At 46.9% G+C, this 14099-nt stretch overlaps 1 protein-coding gene across 2 annotated transcripts in view; it reads left to right on the top strand.

The window, feature by feature from the left end:
* The window catches only part of ASAP1 (ArfGAP with SH3 domain, ankyrin repeat and PH domain 1), a 310217-nt gene extending 297589 nt beyond the window's left edge, over positions 1-12628 (top strand). For both annotated transcript variants that reach the window (XM_049765558.1, XM_049765559.1), the window contains 4 exons: positions 2237-2295; positions 6488-6987; positions 9010-9132; positions 11658-12628. In XM_049765558.1, coding sequence (XP_049621515.1) covers positions 2237-2295; positions 6488-6987; positions 9010-9132; positions 11658-11732 — 757 coding nt within the window. In that variant the 3' untranslated portion in view covers positions 11733-12628. The remainder of the gene's footprint in view (positions 1-2236; positions 2296-6487; positions 6988-9009; positions 9133-11657) is intronic.
* Positions 12629-14099: the final 1471 nt, after the last annotated feature.

Genomic DNA, 14099 nt, shown 5'->3' with positions numbered 1-14099 from the left:
CTTGATTACAAATATGATTGTGATTAGGTTTCAGTCCTGTAAATAACACCTCCCATCTCCAGTGCAACAGTCCCACCACCAAAGTCCCAAATCTCCCTCCATCCCACCACCCCCTACCTGTACTCTAGACAGGTTTTCCAGTCCCCTCATTCATTCTTTTTTTTTAAATATATTTTTTAAGTAACATGATCATATTTGGATTACAGTCATAACCAGAACACCCCCCTTCACCAGTGTAACATGTAACATTACCCCCTTCCCCCTTCCCATCTCCTGCCTGTATTCGAGACAGGCATTCTACTACAATTGTTTTTAAGTTCAGTAAGTTGTATTTTTTTTTCCTTAAAGGAAAAAAGTAAAAAAAAAAAAAAAAAAAAGTAAAGGTGTGATAGTAGCAATCACCATTGTTTGCATAGGTCCAGAAAAATGGGGAAAATGGAAAAAATTCCTTGACCTGATTACTAAAAAGGCCTCACCTCAGTTTATTGGCATAAGACAGACTCTGGGTTCCAGGCAAACCAGTCCGTCCAACTCCATGCAGACTGAATTTTTAAAGGACACAGCTCTATTTCATCGAGCGTACCAGAGGGACCAACTCCCTCCCTCATGAACACACTCTGCCAAATGAATGGCTTCTGGAGAGGGTGAGCGGGGGAATTCCTAGCTGGTGCTCAGAGAGCCACAGGACAATTTTATGCCAGCTGAACCTGTAATTCAGTGCAACAGCCCAAAGATGAGATGTTTTGAGGACCTTGTGGTACCAGGATCCAGCTGGGCCCACCCTCAGTGCGCTTTAAGTCTTCAGGGCAACCCTGCAAATCTGGGGTGAGGTATGGGCTAAATCTTGGGTGTCAGCGTCAGGGCTCTAACCCGAGTGTCTCCCTGGCCATTATTTGTATTTCTCTTTTTTTTGTTGTTGGGGGGGAGCCACACCCGGTGACGCTTAGGGGTTACTCCTGGCTATGCGCTCAGAAATCAGTCCTGGCTTAGAGGACCATATGGAACGCCAGGGGATTGAACTGCGGTCCGACCTAGGCTAGCATGGGCCTTACCGTTTGCATCACTGCTCCAGCCCCCATTATTTGTATTTCTTAATGAAGTAACAGTGTTTGGTTACTTTCCCTTGTTGACTGCTTGCAAGCTTAGGAGTGAAAATATTTTCTTTTAGGAAAATTTTATAGCCCAAAAAATTTAAGCTTTTTGGTGGTTTTTTGTTTGTTTGTTTTCTTTTTGGGTCATACCCAGTGATGCTCTAGGGTTATTCCTAGCTCTGTGCTCAGGAATCACTCCTGGCAGGGTGCACAAGGGGCCCAGTGGAATGTGGGGGGATTGAGCCCAGGTTGGATGCATGCAAAGCAAGTGCCCTTCTGGCTCTGTTATCTCTCCAGCCTGATGCCAAAGAATTTCAAACAGAAAACATAACTTTTTCCAAGTTGCCACTTTCTAAGTTATTTTTTAGGATATATTAAAGGCAGTATTCCTTTTTTCCCTCCTTTTAACTGAACGGAATCCTTTGGAAAGAAGTGTCCATTTATTCAGCCTTAGCTCAGTGACTTTCCTCTTAATGGTGCCATGAGATAAAGGCAACAAAAACCATTCATAGACCCAAAACTTCAGCAGGAGTGAGGGTGAAAGGGTAGTTTTGCAAGGCTCCAGAGATAACAGAATCTGCATTTCTCTTTCTTTTTCTTTTGGTTTTGGGCCTTACCCAGTGCACTCAGGGTTTACTCCTGGCTCTGTGCTTAGGAATGGTTCCTGGCAGACTCGGGGGACCATATGGGATGCTGGGGGATTGAACCTGGGTTCATCCCATATCATTCACATGCAAGGCAAATGCTCTACTGCTGTGCTATTGCTCTGGCCCCCAAAGAACCTATATTTCTTTCTGAGCCACTGTTTCTTTGAACCTGTACATAAGGAAGGCCCAGTTACTCTGTGTGTGAGAGTCTTGACTGCAAATTGCCTGGGACCACTCCACAGTGTTTCACACCGTGTTTTCCAAACTCTGGGAAGAGTTTTCAAGAAAGGAGTTTGGCTTCTCATTGAAAAAGTGGTAATTCTTTTCCCTCATATTTCATGTTCCTTCCCACCCGGGCAATTGGAATTACAGTAAACTAGAAATTTTGAAACAGATTTTAGAAAACTCTATAAACACCTTTGATTTTTTTGAATAACAGATGACTATTGATGTTATACCACTTTTAAATTCTAAATGATTTTCTTATTTATTACTTAGCACCGGTTCTGCAAAGACTGCCCTTGGCCCCAGAGTTCTTCCTAAACTACCTCAGAAAGGTAAGGATTATTTTTTTATAAAATGCATATGGAACTAGTACCACTTTGCCTTGCAAGGGAATCGGGGTCTCTGTCCCATTGGTTCTTGCTACATTAGTAAGAGCCACAGCTCCCATTCTTCTCTTACAATCAGGGACTGGTAACAAGTACTGGTTCTCTTACTAACTGTGAGGCTTGAAGGTGAAACACATGCCCCTGCCTGAATATATAGGGGCAAAAATACCTACTACTCAGGCTTTGGAGATCATGCCGCAGAAAGGCCTTTGCCAAATGGTGGCAGAGAACCAGCTCTCTAGGACGCAACTCTGGGCACTGTGGGACTGTGGCTCTGTGACGTCCAGGAAGGCAGCATCTTGAAGTGTAGCTTCTTTCAGCAAGCTTTTCATTTATAAGGCCAAAATTCCAATTAATTAATCAAAACAGTTCTTGCTCCCTTTTTGTTGCATTGCTTAAAATGAAGCTTTAGAGTAAAACACCTACGCAAGTTTTGGGTTCATTCCATCTGTCCTCACTTAAGTCCACAATGTCAGTGAGGTAGAAGCAGGGGTCCAGAAGAACGTGGAGCCCCTCAGTGGACTTTCAGCAAAACCATGGACCTCTCTCCATTTCTGTTCCACATCCAGTTCCCCCTCGAACCAGCAGCCAGGAGTTGGGTCTTAATACACTGGAGTACTGTTCCTCTGAAGCTGCCGCCTTCTCTAAGTATTTTGTTCAGTCTCAGCTTGAAAATCACTCTGATATTTCCACCTGTGCCAACCCGGTCCAGTTCTCCTTCCATGATTGTAACCATGTCCACCGGCCCCTCTCTTTGTTGTCTCCACTCAGATGTCTGATAGGGTATTGGAGTTAAAATCTTAGACACAGTCTCCTGATTTCCCTTCCTGACTCATTCCTCCTCTAGAAGTGATAGTGTCTTTTCAGGCATTTAGCCATTAAATTCAGCCATTCAGCCTATGAGGCTTTGCTCCTCCATCCAGAGTTTCCACAGACATTTTATTTTAAGTATCTGCTTTTAATCCATTCACGTCTCACCACTTTGAACATCTGTGGTCCAGGTAACCACATAAGAGAATCTGGACTTTTATGGCTTCCTACCTGATCTGTCTGTTCCAGTTCTTAGTCTGTTCTGAGCAGATTGGCCTGGATGGCCCACATTAACTATTAACACTTCTATTCCAGACCATCTACTTGTGCCCAGTTCCGCCACCATTAAAGCCAACTTCTTACTATGGCTCACGGGGTCTTCCATGGCCTGTCCCTGCCACCTCTGACTGTACATCCTTCTAACGGTTTTTGCTCCTCCACTGGACTCGCTGCTCTTTGAACCTCCCAGACCTGTTCCTGACCCAGGGCCTTGGCATCTGCTATTCCCTCTACTTTTTATGTGCCTCCCAAGTACCAGTCTGTCTGGTGTCCTTGCCTTCTGCATGTCTTTGTTCACATTTCACTGTGTAAGAGACATGCTACCACTGCACTCTATTTGGTAACCCTGTTCAGGCGTGAATGCAGAAAGTCTCTTTATTAAACTATTCAAACTGAGAGATTTGGAAAACACAGATGAAAAGAATGCAAAGTACCCAAACTCCCAAGAGACACAATTGTGTATATCCTTTCAGACATTTTTCCTTGGCTTTTATTGGTTTTGTTTCTACTTAAGCTGATATTTTCCCCCACATAAAAATAATGAAAGCTCTTTTCTATGCCTCAGGGGACATAACCTACACAGGAGTATAAGTGGAGGGTAGAAGGTCTCAGATTTCAGATTTCAGTTTTAGAATTGGTGCTCAGGAGCCCAGGGTGGCTGGAGTCATCCCCAGCACTTTAGGGCCCAAGGATGTGACTCTGCTGTGGCCCTGTAGTATAGGTGATAATGTTAGCCACCCCAGTGGTACCCAGGGACCTCCAGAGCTGCACCAGTGATGCTCAGAGGAACAGTGGCGGTAAAGATCATTGTGGGGTCAGGTACCTGCAAGGCATTAACCCACCTTGGACTATCCAGTCGATACCTTTGACTGGCTCTCACTACCTAGTTTTGAGATAACATACTGTCATTCCCTCTGTTCCACAGTCACAGGCCTTGGTTTCTTCACTTTGCAGCGCCATGCTGAACACAATAGCACAGACAGTTCTGTTCCTATTTTAGGAGTCTAGTGTTTTGGATGCCCGGCACTTAAGTTTCTGTTTCCTATATATTCGACTCACAGCGAGACTCCCCAGACCCACCATCTCAGGAAATCCTCCAGCTTTTATTCCATTGGCACCTGCTTCAGACACTTATTTTGCCAGCATCTAAATTTCAAGAGAAGAAGGTTGTTTGGCCGACCATAACTTTTCTTCTTCTTACTGTTTTATGAAAGCTCTATATTCAAGAGTGAAGTAGCAATTATTTTCAATAAAAGTTCTCAAACGCCAATAGTGCAGAACTGAGAATTGGGCTTGAATTGGAGTAATATTGAAAATCACATAGTCACTAAGTGCATTTGGGCGAGGCATGTACCGCATGTCTTTTTGGGGTGGTTGTGGTGACAAGGATTGGGGCATTAATTTGGGGGCTACTTTCAGCTCTTTCTCTGGCTCAGGGGCCATTCCTGGCAGTGTCTTACTTAATATGAAGACCTCCAATCACAACTTTTTTAGCATTATCACCACTTCAGCCAATACTTAAAGACCAGTCCATGAAGTTGAGTGCCCTTAAACTTGATTCCTTAATGAAAGGGAACAGAACATGAACAGAAGCAGACACAGTACAACTTATGACAGCTTACAGTGCTGCTGGAATTTACCTTTATCCCCCTTCTTTTTTTTTTCTTTTTCTTTTTTTTTTTGTTTTAATTTTCAGACTTTCTGAGCATGTTGTATTTATTTTTAGAATATGAATTTCTTAGTTTGACTCAGTAAGAGTGCCTGAGTCAGCTGTTTCCTCACGAAATACAAACTGTGTTTGGCCCCTATTCCAGGAGACAAAATTTGAGGAAAGTATGGAAATATGAATCCTGGCCTCAGGGGACCCTGACTGACAGTAATGATAGCAATACCCTTATCATATTTATGCCCTGCCAGGGCCTGTCAGCAAATTTAGGTCATATTTAAAAATGGGGACTGGGGGGGGGGGAATCATCGGTTCGAATCCCAGCATTCCATATGGTCCCCTGTGCCTGCCAGGAGCAATTTCTGAGCATGGAGCCAGGAGTGAACCCTGAGTACTGCTAGGTGTGACCCCCCCCCCAAAAAAAAGGGGACGGGGAGGCATAGAGAGAAAGCCCTGGCTAATGTGCTCAAGGTCATACTGCTAGGAATAAATGGGGGTGCAGGACTTGCAGGTTTCAAGTGTTGGGTTCTCTGGACCATCATTCAGCATGTTCTCAAATTTTCTCACCCCCCCCCAAGTTGCGGGCTGTGGGGTCATTCTTGAGAATAAGCAGAGACTAATTTAGACACTCTCCAAGACACATTGGATGGGAAAAAGAAAGTTACAGGCAGGGGCTGGAGCGATAGCACAGTTGTGGGGTGTTTGCCTTGCACGCAGCTAACCCAGGACGGACCCCGGTTCGATCCCCTGGCGTCCCATATGGTCCCCCCAAGCCAGGAGCAACTTCTGAGCACATAGCCAGGAGTAACCCCTGAGCATCAAACAGGTGTGGCCCAAAAACCAAAAAAAAAAAGTATCTATAAAAAAATCAGAGCAGATAAATATTCTATCTATAAGGGCCAGAGAGATAGTACAGGGACTAAGGTACTTTCCGCAATTTTATCCTTAATACTGTATAGTTCCCCGGGTACACCTGGAGAAATGCCAGTATGCCTCCCCAAAAAGTCCTATTTATTGAAAATATTTACAAAAACTAAAAAGGAAAGTTATCAAAATGTTTATGTGGTAGTCTCTGTTCACTCTAATTTTCTATACTTTGTGTTCATAGCAAATATGTCAGAGAGAATGAGAAGGATGAGACACAGAGTGAGAATGAGGATTATGAGTTATGAGTTTGGAGATCATACCTGTACATAGCTGGCCTGTCATGTACCTTCCAAGATCCCAACTATCCTTCTGTCAGAAGCAGAGACTACACCTGGCTTTATGCCCTGTGCTCCTCCACCTGACTTGTGGGTTTGCTTTGGTGGCACTAGGATGAGGAAGGATGTACTTTCCCACCTGAATTCCCTCTGGTCACTCCTTTATGATTGTTTCCCACAGTGGCACTAAGGAAGACAGAAACCAGCCATCATCTCTCCCTCGACAAAGCCAACATCCCGCCTGAAATCTTCCAGAAATCATCCCAACTGGCAGACTTGCCACAGAAGCCACCGCCTGGAGAGCTGCCCCCGAAGCCCACAGAACTTGCCCCCAAGCCCCAGATTGGAGAGCTACCACCTAAGCCAGGAGAACTGCCACCCAAGCCCCAGCTGGGCGACCTCCCGCCCAAACCCCAGCTCTCTGACTTGCCTCCCAAGCCACAGATGAAAGACCTGCCCCCCAAGCCTCAGCTTGGGGACCTGCTGGCAAAGTCCCAGACTGCAGACGTCTCCCCCAAGACTCAACAGCCCGGGGATATCACACAAAAGTCACACCCACTCGATCTGTCCCCCAACATGCAGTCTCGAGACGCCGTCCCGAAGCAGGCGTCAGAAGACTCCAACGACCTCACCCCCTCACTGCCTGAGACGCCAGTGCCACTACCTAGGAAAATCAACACGGTGTGTGTGTCAGCATCCCTGGGCCCAGGCGTTCCCCATCTACAACTGCTGCACTCCAGAATTTAGCAGTAGCATTCTCAGTTAGCACAGAAAATGGCAGGAGCTAGGCACACCATCACAGGCAGGTGATGGGCCAGGCCCTGGGGTAGAACCTGGCATTCTAGCACGGCATGCCAGCAAACAAGCTTCAGGACCTGCCTCGATGCCTGGCATATGCACATGACATGGGCCTATTCCCTAGACTCCTTGGCACCTGGGTTTCCTCATGCACACAAAGGAGCTAACAGGATAATCACTCCTGGGGGGTTCAGGAAGAGAGGCCCCTTAGCTGGCACACAGAGATCCCTTCACTTGATGGTCCTGATTTACTCTAGACCCCCCCAATCAGGACTTTCCACCGCATCTTCCTGGAGGATTTGCACAGATTGGGTTGCAGTCTCAAACTCCATTTTCATGAGATGCTTTGGAAATACCAGCTTTTCTTGTCTACATAAAATACCTTGTTTCCTCCAAGTAAAAGCGTGTGTGGAAAAGAGAGGGAATGGGGAGGGAGAGGCTCAGGGGGTGAGCCCTTCCTGCAGCTGTGCTCTGAAAGGGCCATTGGTTCCTCCCTGTTGAGGCAGTTCCTTGGGGGAGCTCCACCATCTATCTGACAGGTAGCTCCATCCAGCTCTGCCCGCTTAGATTTTATTATGAAAACAGCAGTGCAGTCAGTATGTCACTTAGTACTAAAGTCATGGAAGGGGGATAAAGACAGGTCCCCGTTCACCGGCACTGCCCTGCTCTTCGGAAGAGCTTCTCCACACCACTCAATATCCAGGGCACAAGCTCCACATTCCAGTTCATTGCATGCTTGGCTCTTTCCTTCTGCTCCCTGTGAAGGGTCCCTACTGTAAACCATCTGCTCCCCAGCCAAAACAGAGGAGACTGCCGCCTTCTGCTACTGCTGTTCTCCCAGTAGAGCTTGGAAAGGAGACATGGGGAGTTGGGATAGTGAGAAAACCATTAGATACAGTACGGAGTTTTAGAACTCTAGCTGATAAGCTGGGCACCAAAAATATCCTTTTAAGTTACCTCTCTCTTTCCATCTTCTGTGTAAAGATCTAGAAAGGCAACTAATAAAAGCCCGAGTTAAAACTGTTCAGAAATTAGTCTTGGACCAGAGAACTTGGCACTTGGCCTTGTGTGCAACTGTGGCTGTCACTGGTTCAGATTCCCAGCACCACATCTGTACCCCCTGAGCAGAGCCAGATGTAGCCCCTGAGCACTACCAGGTGTGGCAGTCCACCCCCCATACACACCCCCAGATACCTTGAAACTTCTTTGGGAATGGCCTGGCACCTCCCCTTCCCCCACAGCTCCTGGCCCGTTTCGCCAACATGTGCTGACTTAGAGCTTTGCATGAGGGACGGAGAGATTTGTTTATGCTGTGTATTCAGTATGCAGAAACTGCACATTTTACTTTACATCATGTTTCCCAGAACCATTTTTAGCCTCTCCTGTCAGCCTTGCCAGCTGAGCTTCTGCAGCCTTGACTGGGGGAGGGGAAGAGGGGGGGCTGCCTGTCTAGGTGGGGCCAGTTTACCCCAGTGTGCTCCATCCAGCCTTCCAGTGGACAGGATTGGGATCACACACACACACACACACACACACATTGCCTCCATGTCCCTCGCCCCCTCCTTTTCTTCACCCGTCTCCTCTCCTCGCTTCTCCCTCCTCCTACTCTTCCCTTCCTCTCTGTTGTCTCCTCTCCCCCTCCTTTCACTCCTCTCTCTATTCTCCCCTCCTTCTCTCAACCTCTCCTTCCTCCCTCCCTCTCCTCATCCTCCTTTCCCCTCTTTCCCCCTCTCTTTTTCCCAACCTAAGACTCCTCCCCTACACAGTACAAGACAGGACACCTAGCATTGCCCTGTTCCCCCTCCATCACAGAGGAACTTGAGGTCCGCTCCTTGCCCCTAGACAGGTGTCATTTGCCCTTCAGGTGTGTTGCCCCGTTCTGAATCCTGGTTTCTTGTGTTGAAGGGAAAGAACAAAGTCAGGCGGGTGAAGACCATCTACGACTGCCAGGCAGACAATGATGACGAACTGACCTTCATCGAGGGCGAGGTGATCGTTGTCACGGGCGAGGAGGACCAGGAGTGGTGGGTACGTACCAGCCCTCTGCTTCTCGCTTGGGAGAGCCTTGCCGGCTGCGTCGTTGTCCGGCCTGTCTTGGGAAGCATCTGCCGCTGCTGTGATGTGCTCTGGAAACCTTCAAAACTGGGTCAGGAAACCCAGACACACATGCTCTACCCTGACTGCACAGCAGCCTAGGAGTTCCAGGCATTTTCTGGGCTTCAGGGGGTGGTGAAGCATGTTGCTTGGAGCACACACACCGTGAGCAGGTGAAGTGGGGGGGGGGGGGTAACTCTCAGAATCACTTCAGCCGCCTGCCACATTGTTCATAGTCTTAATCCTGCTCCACCCTGCTGTCCTCTCAGGATGGAGGCAGTGAGATGAGCCGCCCGTTGCTCAGGAGTCGAGTAAAGGGTCCATCCTGGTACTCCCACCCCCATGAAATGGCTCAGGAGTGAGGCTCTTGGAGAAATTTGTAGGTCAGAGAGGCAGCTAGCAGGAAGCAGTCTTGCTCTCTTTCCCTCCTGATGGGTCCCTCCTGAGAGTGGCACGTTTGAATCAGTTCTCTGAGACACATTGAGGGCAGTAGCACCACTAAAGCCTCGTCACATGCAGATGTGTGCCTTGGACTCTATCCCTTAGGCTTTGGCTCTGCATCAAGAACTCTAGGTATGTTGCTTTTTAAAGCAAAGCAGCAGCTTTCAGCTCGAGGCAATTTTTTTCTCCAGGAGTAGATATACTGAACACAGTGTTGTCACTAGAATCCGGGGGTTAGGAGGGGAGGTTCTAGGGCAGAGCAGCCAGTGAGGCCACGACGTCCTTACAGTGCCCAGGATGTCAGGCATGATGGGTAATCCTTGAGCTAAAGGCATAAGGCTTCTCTTAGTCACTTAGGAGAGTCCGGCTAACACAACCAGCCTCTCTGTTAGAGACTTGGTCTGTCCTGGCATGAAGCATGTTGGAGAACCAACCAGGAAGCATGACAGCTCAGAGCTGTGCGTGCAGAGGTCCCTGGGGGTGGCCACATTGGGCCTTGCACCACCAGCACAGAACACAACAAGGACAAGTCCACCATAGGTGGCCACGGTGACTCGAAATGCTTCGTGGGAGCATAGTCACGTCCTCTCCCAGATTCATGACAGAGAAGGGCCCTATAGTCCTGAGGGAGCATCACTGAATCCTGACCTCATGGTCTTTCTGGAAGCCTCCATTTCGTCTGAAGAGGGGACATCTATGCCTCACCTGTAAGGATACAGGATTCACATGCTGATACATGAGTGTCGTTTCAGCCGGTGATCATCGGCTCAGAAACTGCCGGCTTTGGCAGACGTTCTTGGTAACAAGAAGTTAGACCCTTTTCATGAGCGTCAGAGGCATCATTCTCAGCAGAAAATCTGTGCCACGTGCCCCAGTGCTAAGAGCTTGTCCAAAAGATCTTCTCAAGTGCATGATGCTGACAGATTCTCGCTGGATTCGTGTCACCATGAGCCCCTTCTCAGAGTAGAACATGAGCATGGACAGAGATCAGTGTGCACAGAGAGTCAGACTGAGCAGTCTCAGTTCTTGTCCAGCTCTGCTGAATGGACAGTGGGTCCATCTCTGTACTGCTGATGCTTCAGGCCCAGACACTATGTGCCCTGAAAGCCTCCTCCTCCCTCCGTACTTGTCATTTGAAACTGTAGGCCAGGACTCTGTTACTGCAGTTATTACTGATCTAAGATCAGAATTGATTGCATGAAATCATGGCTTTTTCTTAAGACTTAAGTTGCTTTTAGTTGGCAACTACAAGTTGCCATAGGCCACGTCAGTCTCAAGATTTGCACAGTATGCTGTCCCATGAAGTAGTCTAACTAGTTATTGATATATATATATATATATATATATATATATATATATATATACATTTTCCATCTCGACAGCTCATTTCTTTGAGGCACCGAAGAAACCAAGATAAAGTGTTTACATACCTTAGGGTATAAGGTAAACACACCACATTAGTGCCATATCTCTCCACTGCCTATAAATTGGGGGGAAAGAATTGGGGGACCATGCAATGCTAGAGATCCAATCCACACGTAAGATGAGCACCTTAACCCTTTTATGGTCTCTTTGGCCCCTACGAATTATTCTTACTGGAATCTGCTGAGCCCTAGGATCTGGGGGTTTAACACTGCTCTTTGGACAAATAGGCTCGGCAAGATTCCTCTGAGGTCCCAGCAGGCTATCCATTTTGGCACCCTGTCTCAGAGTAGGGACATGTTCTGCAGCCCAAAGAGAGCCAGTATGTGCAGCAGTGCTCTGGGTGGGATGAAATGGGGGGGGGGTGGTCACAGGGCCCTCTAGCTTGTGGGGCACATTGAGCCCATGGAGAATTGCTAAGTGTGGCTAGGGTTCTGTCACTTCTTGATTTGAGTTGGAGGGGAGTCTCCCGGTTGGTCTCTATGGTTCGCTAAAGGGGCCAAAGATGAACCTGCATTCACCCACTTTAATGGGTGGACACCAGTGTGCTCTGCTCTGGGCCAGTTGACAGCCTGACCACTGTCCTCTCTCCCCAGATTGGCCACATCGAAGGACAGCCAGAGAGGAAGGGAGTCTTTCCAGTGTCCTTCGTTCACATCCTGTCTGACTAGCGAAAAGCGGAACCTGAAGATTGTCCACGTTCTTTGTGCGAGACTGCTGGCTCCATATAACCCCGTGCACAATGTGTATATATATATAGCTGCTGTTACAGAGCAAGAAGCGGGTGGAGGACGGCTCAGGAGGGACGTAGTGTGTGCTGTAAATACCCTGTGGTCTTCTGCCTTCGCCAGCAATAGGGCACGCCTTACCGGTTTGCCAAAGCCATCCTTGGCATCTAGCACTTAACATCTCTCTGTGCTGTGTATCGAGTAAACAGAAACCGAAAGATCAGGCTTTGCAAATAAAGGTGGTCTCAGCGTCCGTTGGATGGCATAGAACACACTCCGTTCCTAACAGTGCAGTATTCTCTTACCGTGTTACTGAAAAGGCAACATTAGCAAAGAGGTGGGTTCCGCTTCCCAGATGAAACTTTAGCTCCATTACAGACCAGCCTGTAGTTACCTGTACACACCGTTTACAACTCCAAACGCCTCCTTTGCTATTTATTACAGAGAAGTGCTCAGTTAAACGTGTTATTCCTTCAGCAAAATACTCATTCACCCAAAACCTTTGGTGGCATCTTGCTATGCCCAACAGCTTCATGCAAGTGTAGACAAGTAGATTTATACTGTCTTAAAATGATGAGTGCCCACCCCTGAGATATGATTACCTCATTATGCAAAAGTACATATCCGCCATGACTATGTTGACAAGAGTTTAAAACACATCTGAAGAAGTTCGACTTTCAGGCACCAAGGACTGCCAGAATTATTAACCTCTGAATTATGCATGCCTTTAGAAGCTTACCCGAAATCTGCCTTTTATAAAGGAAAATTATGGACAAGTTGAACTGTACGTTTTTCTAAACTTGATTGCCATTAAAGCAGAAATTATAAGGTTGCAAAAAGATTTGTTTCTAGTCAGTCATTTGGCTTTCTCTGCAGTATGCATTTAAATACCATAAAACGATCCACATCCTTCCATAGGTTGGAGCACCAAATGTATCCATTTTTAATCTCTGAGTTTGGTCCTTAGGTAAATTTAAACTTTTTTGGTTTTGTTTTTGGGCCACACCCAGTGGCGTTCAGGGGTTACTCCTGGCTCTGCGCTCAGAAATCTCTCCTGGCAGGCTCTGGGGATCATTTGGGATGCTGGGAACCAAATCCGGCTCCCTCCTGAGTCGGCCACATGCAAAGCAAGCATCCTACCGCTGTGCTATCTCTTCAGCCCCCAATTTAAACTTTTTGAAGTCTCTTCAAGAAGATGACGAGTTTGAAAGTGAGCCCTTCAACACAGTGTCCCCACTATAGAAGCCAGGTGCTGAAACTTAACTTTTCCTTTGCCCATGCTTTTTAGTAAACCCAACTATAGGTAAGTTTCCCATCATTCATTCCATTCTATAGACACTTGACCTTCAATTCAGTTCATAAACAAGTGTGTGAAGACACTGCAGAACACAGAAATGTTCTTTCTGCAATGAGTCTCACCCTCTTGGTTTTCTTTCACCCTAGAGTGTTTCTCAGACTAGGTATCCTCAATCATTTACATTTGGAGGGGGGAGTACCACTCCATAGTCAGGGACTGTTCTCTGATTACAAGGCTCTTGTGTCATTGTTCAGCATTGCATCTATTTAAACTGCTGTTGGCAACACAACCGAAAACTAATATTCTTAAGCAGATCATCTTGGCAGTGAGTGAGAAGTGTTCATTTCACAGAAGCACAAACCCCGACCAAGCCCTTAAGAAAAAGCCCTCTCCAGCAGCCACAGTGCTCATTGGATATTAGTTCAGCCCAGCTTAAATAATTCCTTGGCCTAGCAGGTAATAGAGTTACCCTTGCATGATGAACCTGCTACATAGCTCATCAGCTTTTATTGAAAAGGACTTTATGAAGCAGTTCTTCCTCATTTTGTGGGCCCATGTGAGTCCTGGACATGGTGAGCCCTCAGGAGCCTGTGGTTTGTGCGGCTCAGTGCTGGCGGCCTGGCGCTGTGAGGACAGGAAGACAACAGGTTGCTGTACTGTCCTGGATGATTCATTGATATGGTTTGTTGCTTTAAAGAACTATCCATTCTTGTGGCCTACAGTTGCTTCAGCTGATCTAAACATAAACTGGTCTTGAGAAGAAAAAAAAAAAAAAACCTAAATGTCTCTACATGGTGTCAATGCCTAAGCTCTTTCCCCTTTTGCAGTCATTTACCATCTTAATACTTTTTCTGGTTTGGTTTTGTTTGCTGTCAGGAATTTGAATTCTCTCTAACCCATCTTATTATGGGACCTAGGAAGACTACGTTTAAATACCTTGGTGATCTTGGATGAGTTTAGCAATGTTCATGAACTCTGAACCACTATCTGCAATTTTGTACAGGATAAAGTAT

Source organism: Suncus etruscus, chromosome 19 (genome assembly GCF_024139225.1).
Source record: "Suncus etruscus isolate mSunEtr1 chromosome 19, mSunEtr1.pri.cur, whole genome shotgun sequence".
NCBI classification, from domain to species: domain Eukaryota; kingdom Metazoa; phylum Chordata; class Mammalia; order Eulipotyphla; family Soricidae; genus Suncus; species Suncus etruscus.
This window is presented reverse-complemented; position numbering and strand designations above follow the sequence as displayed.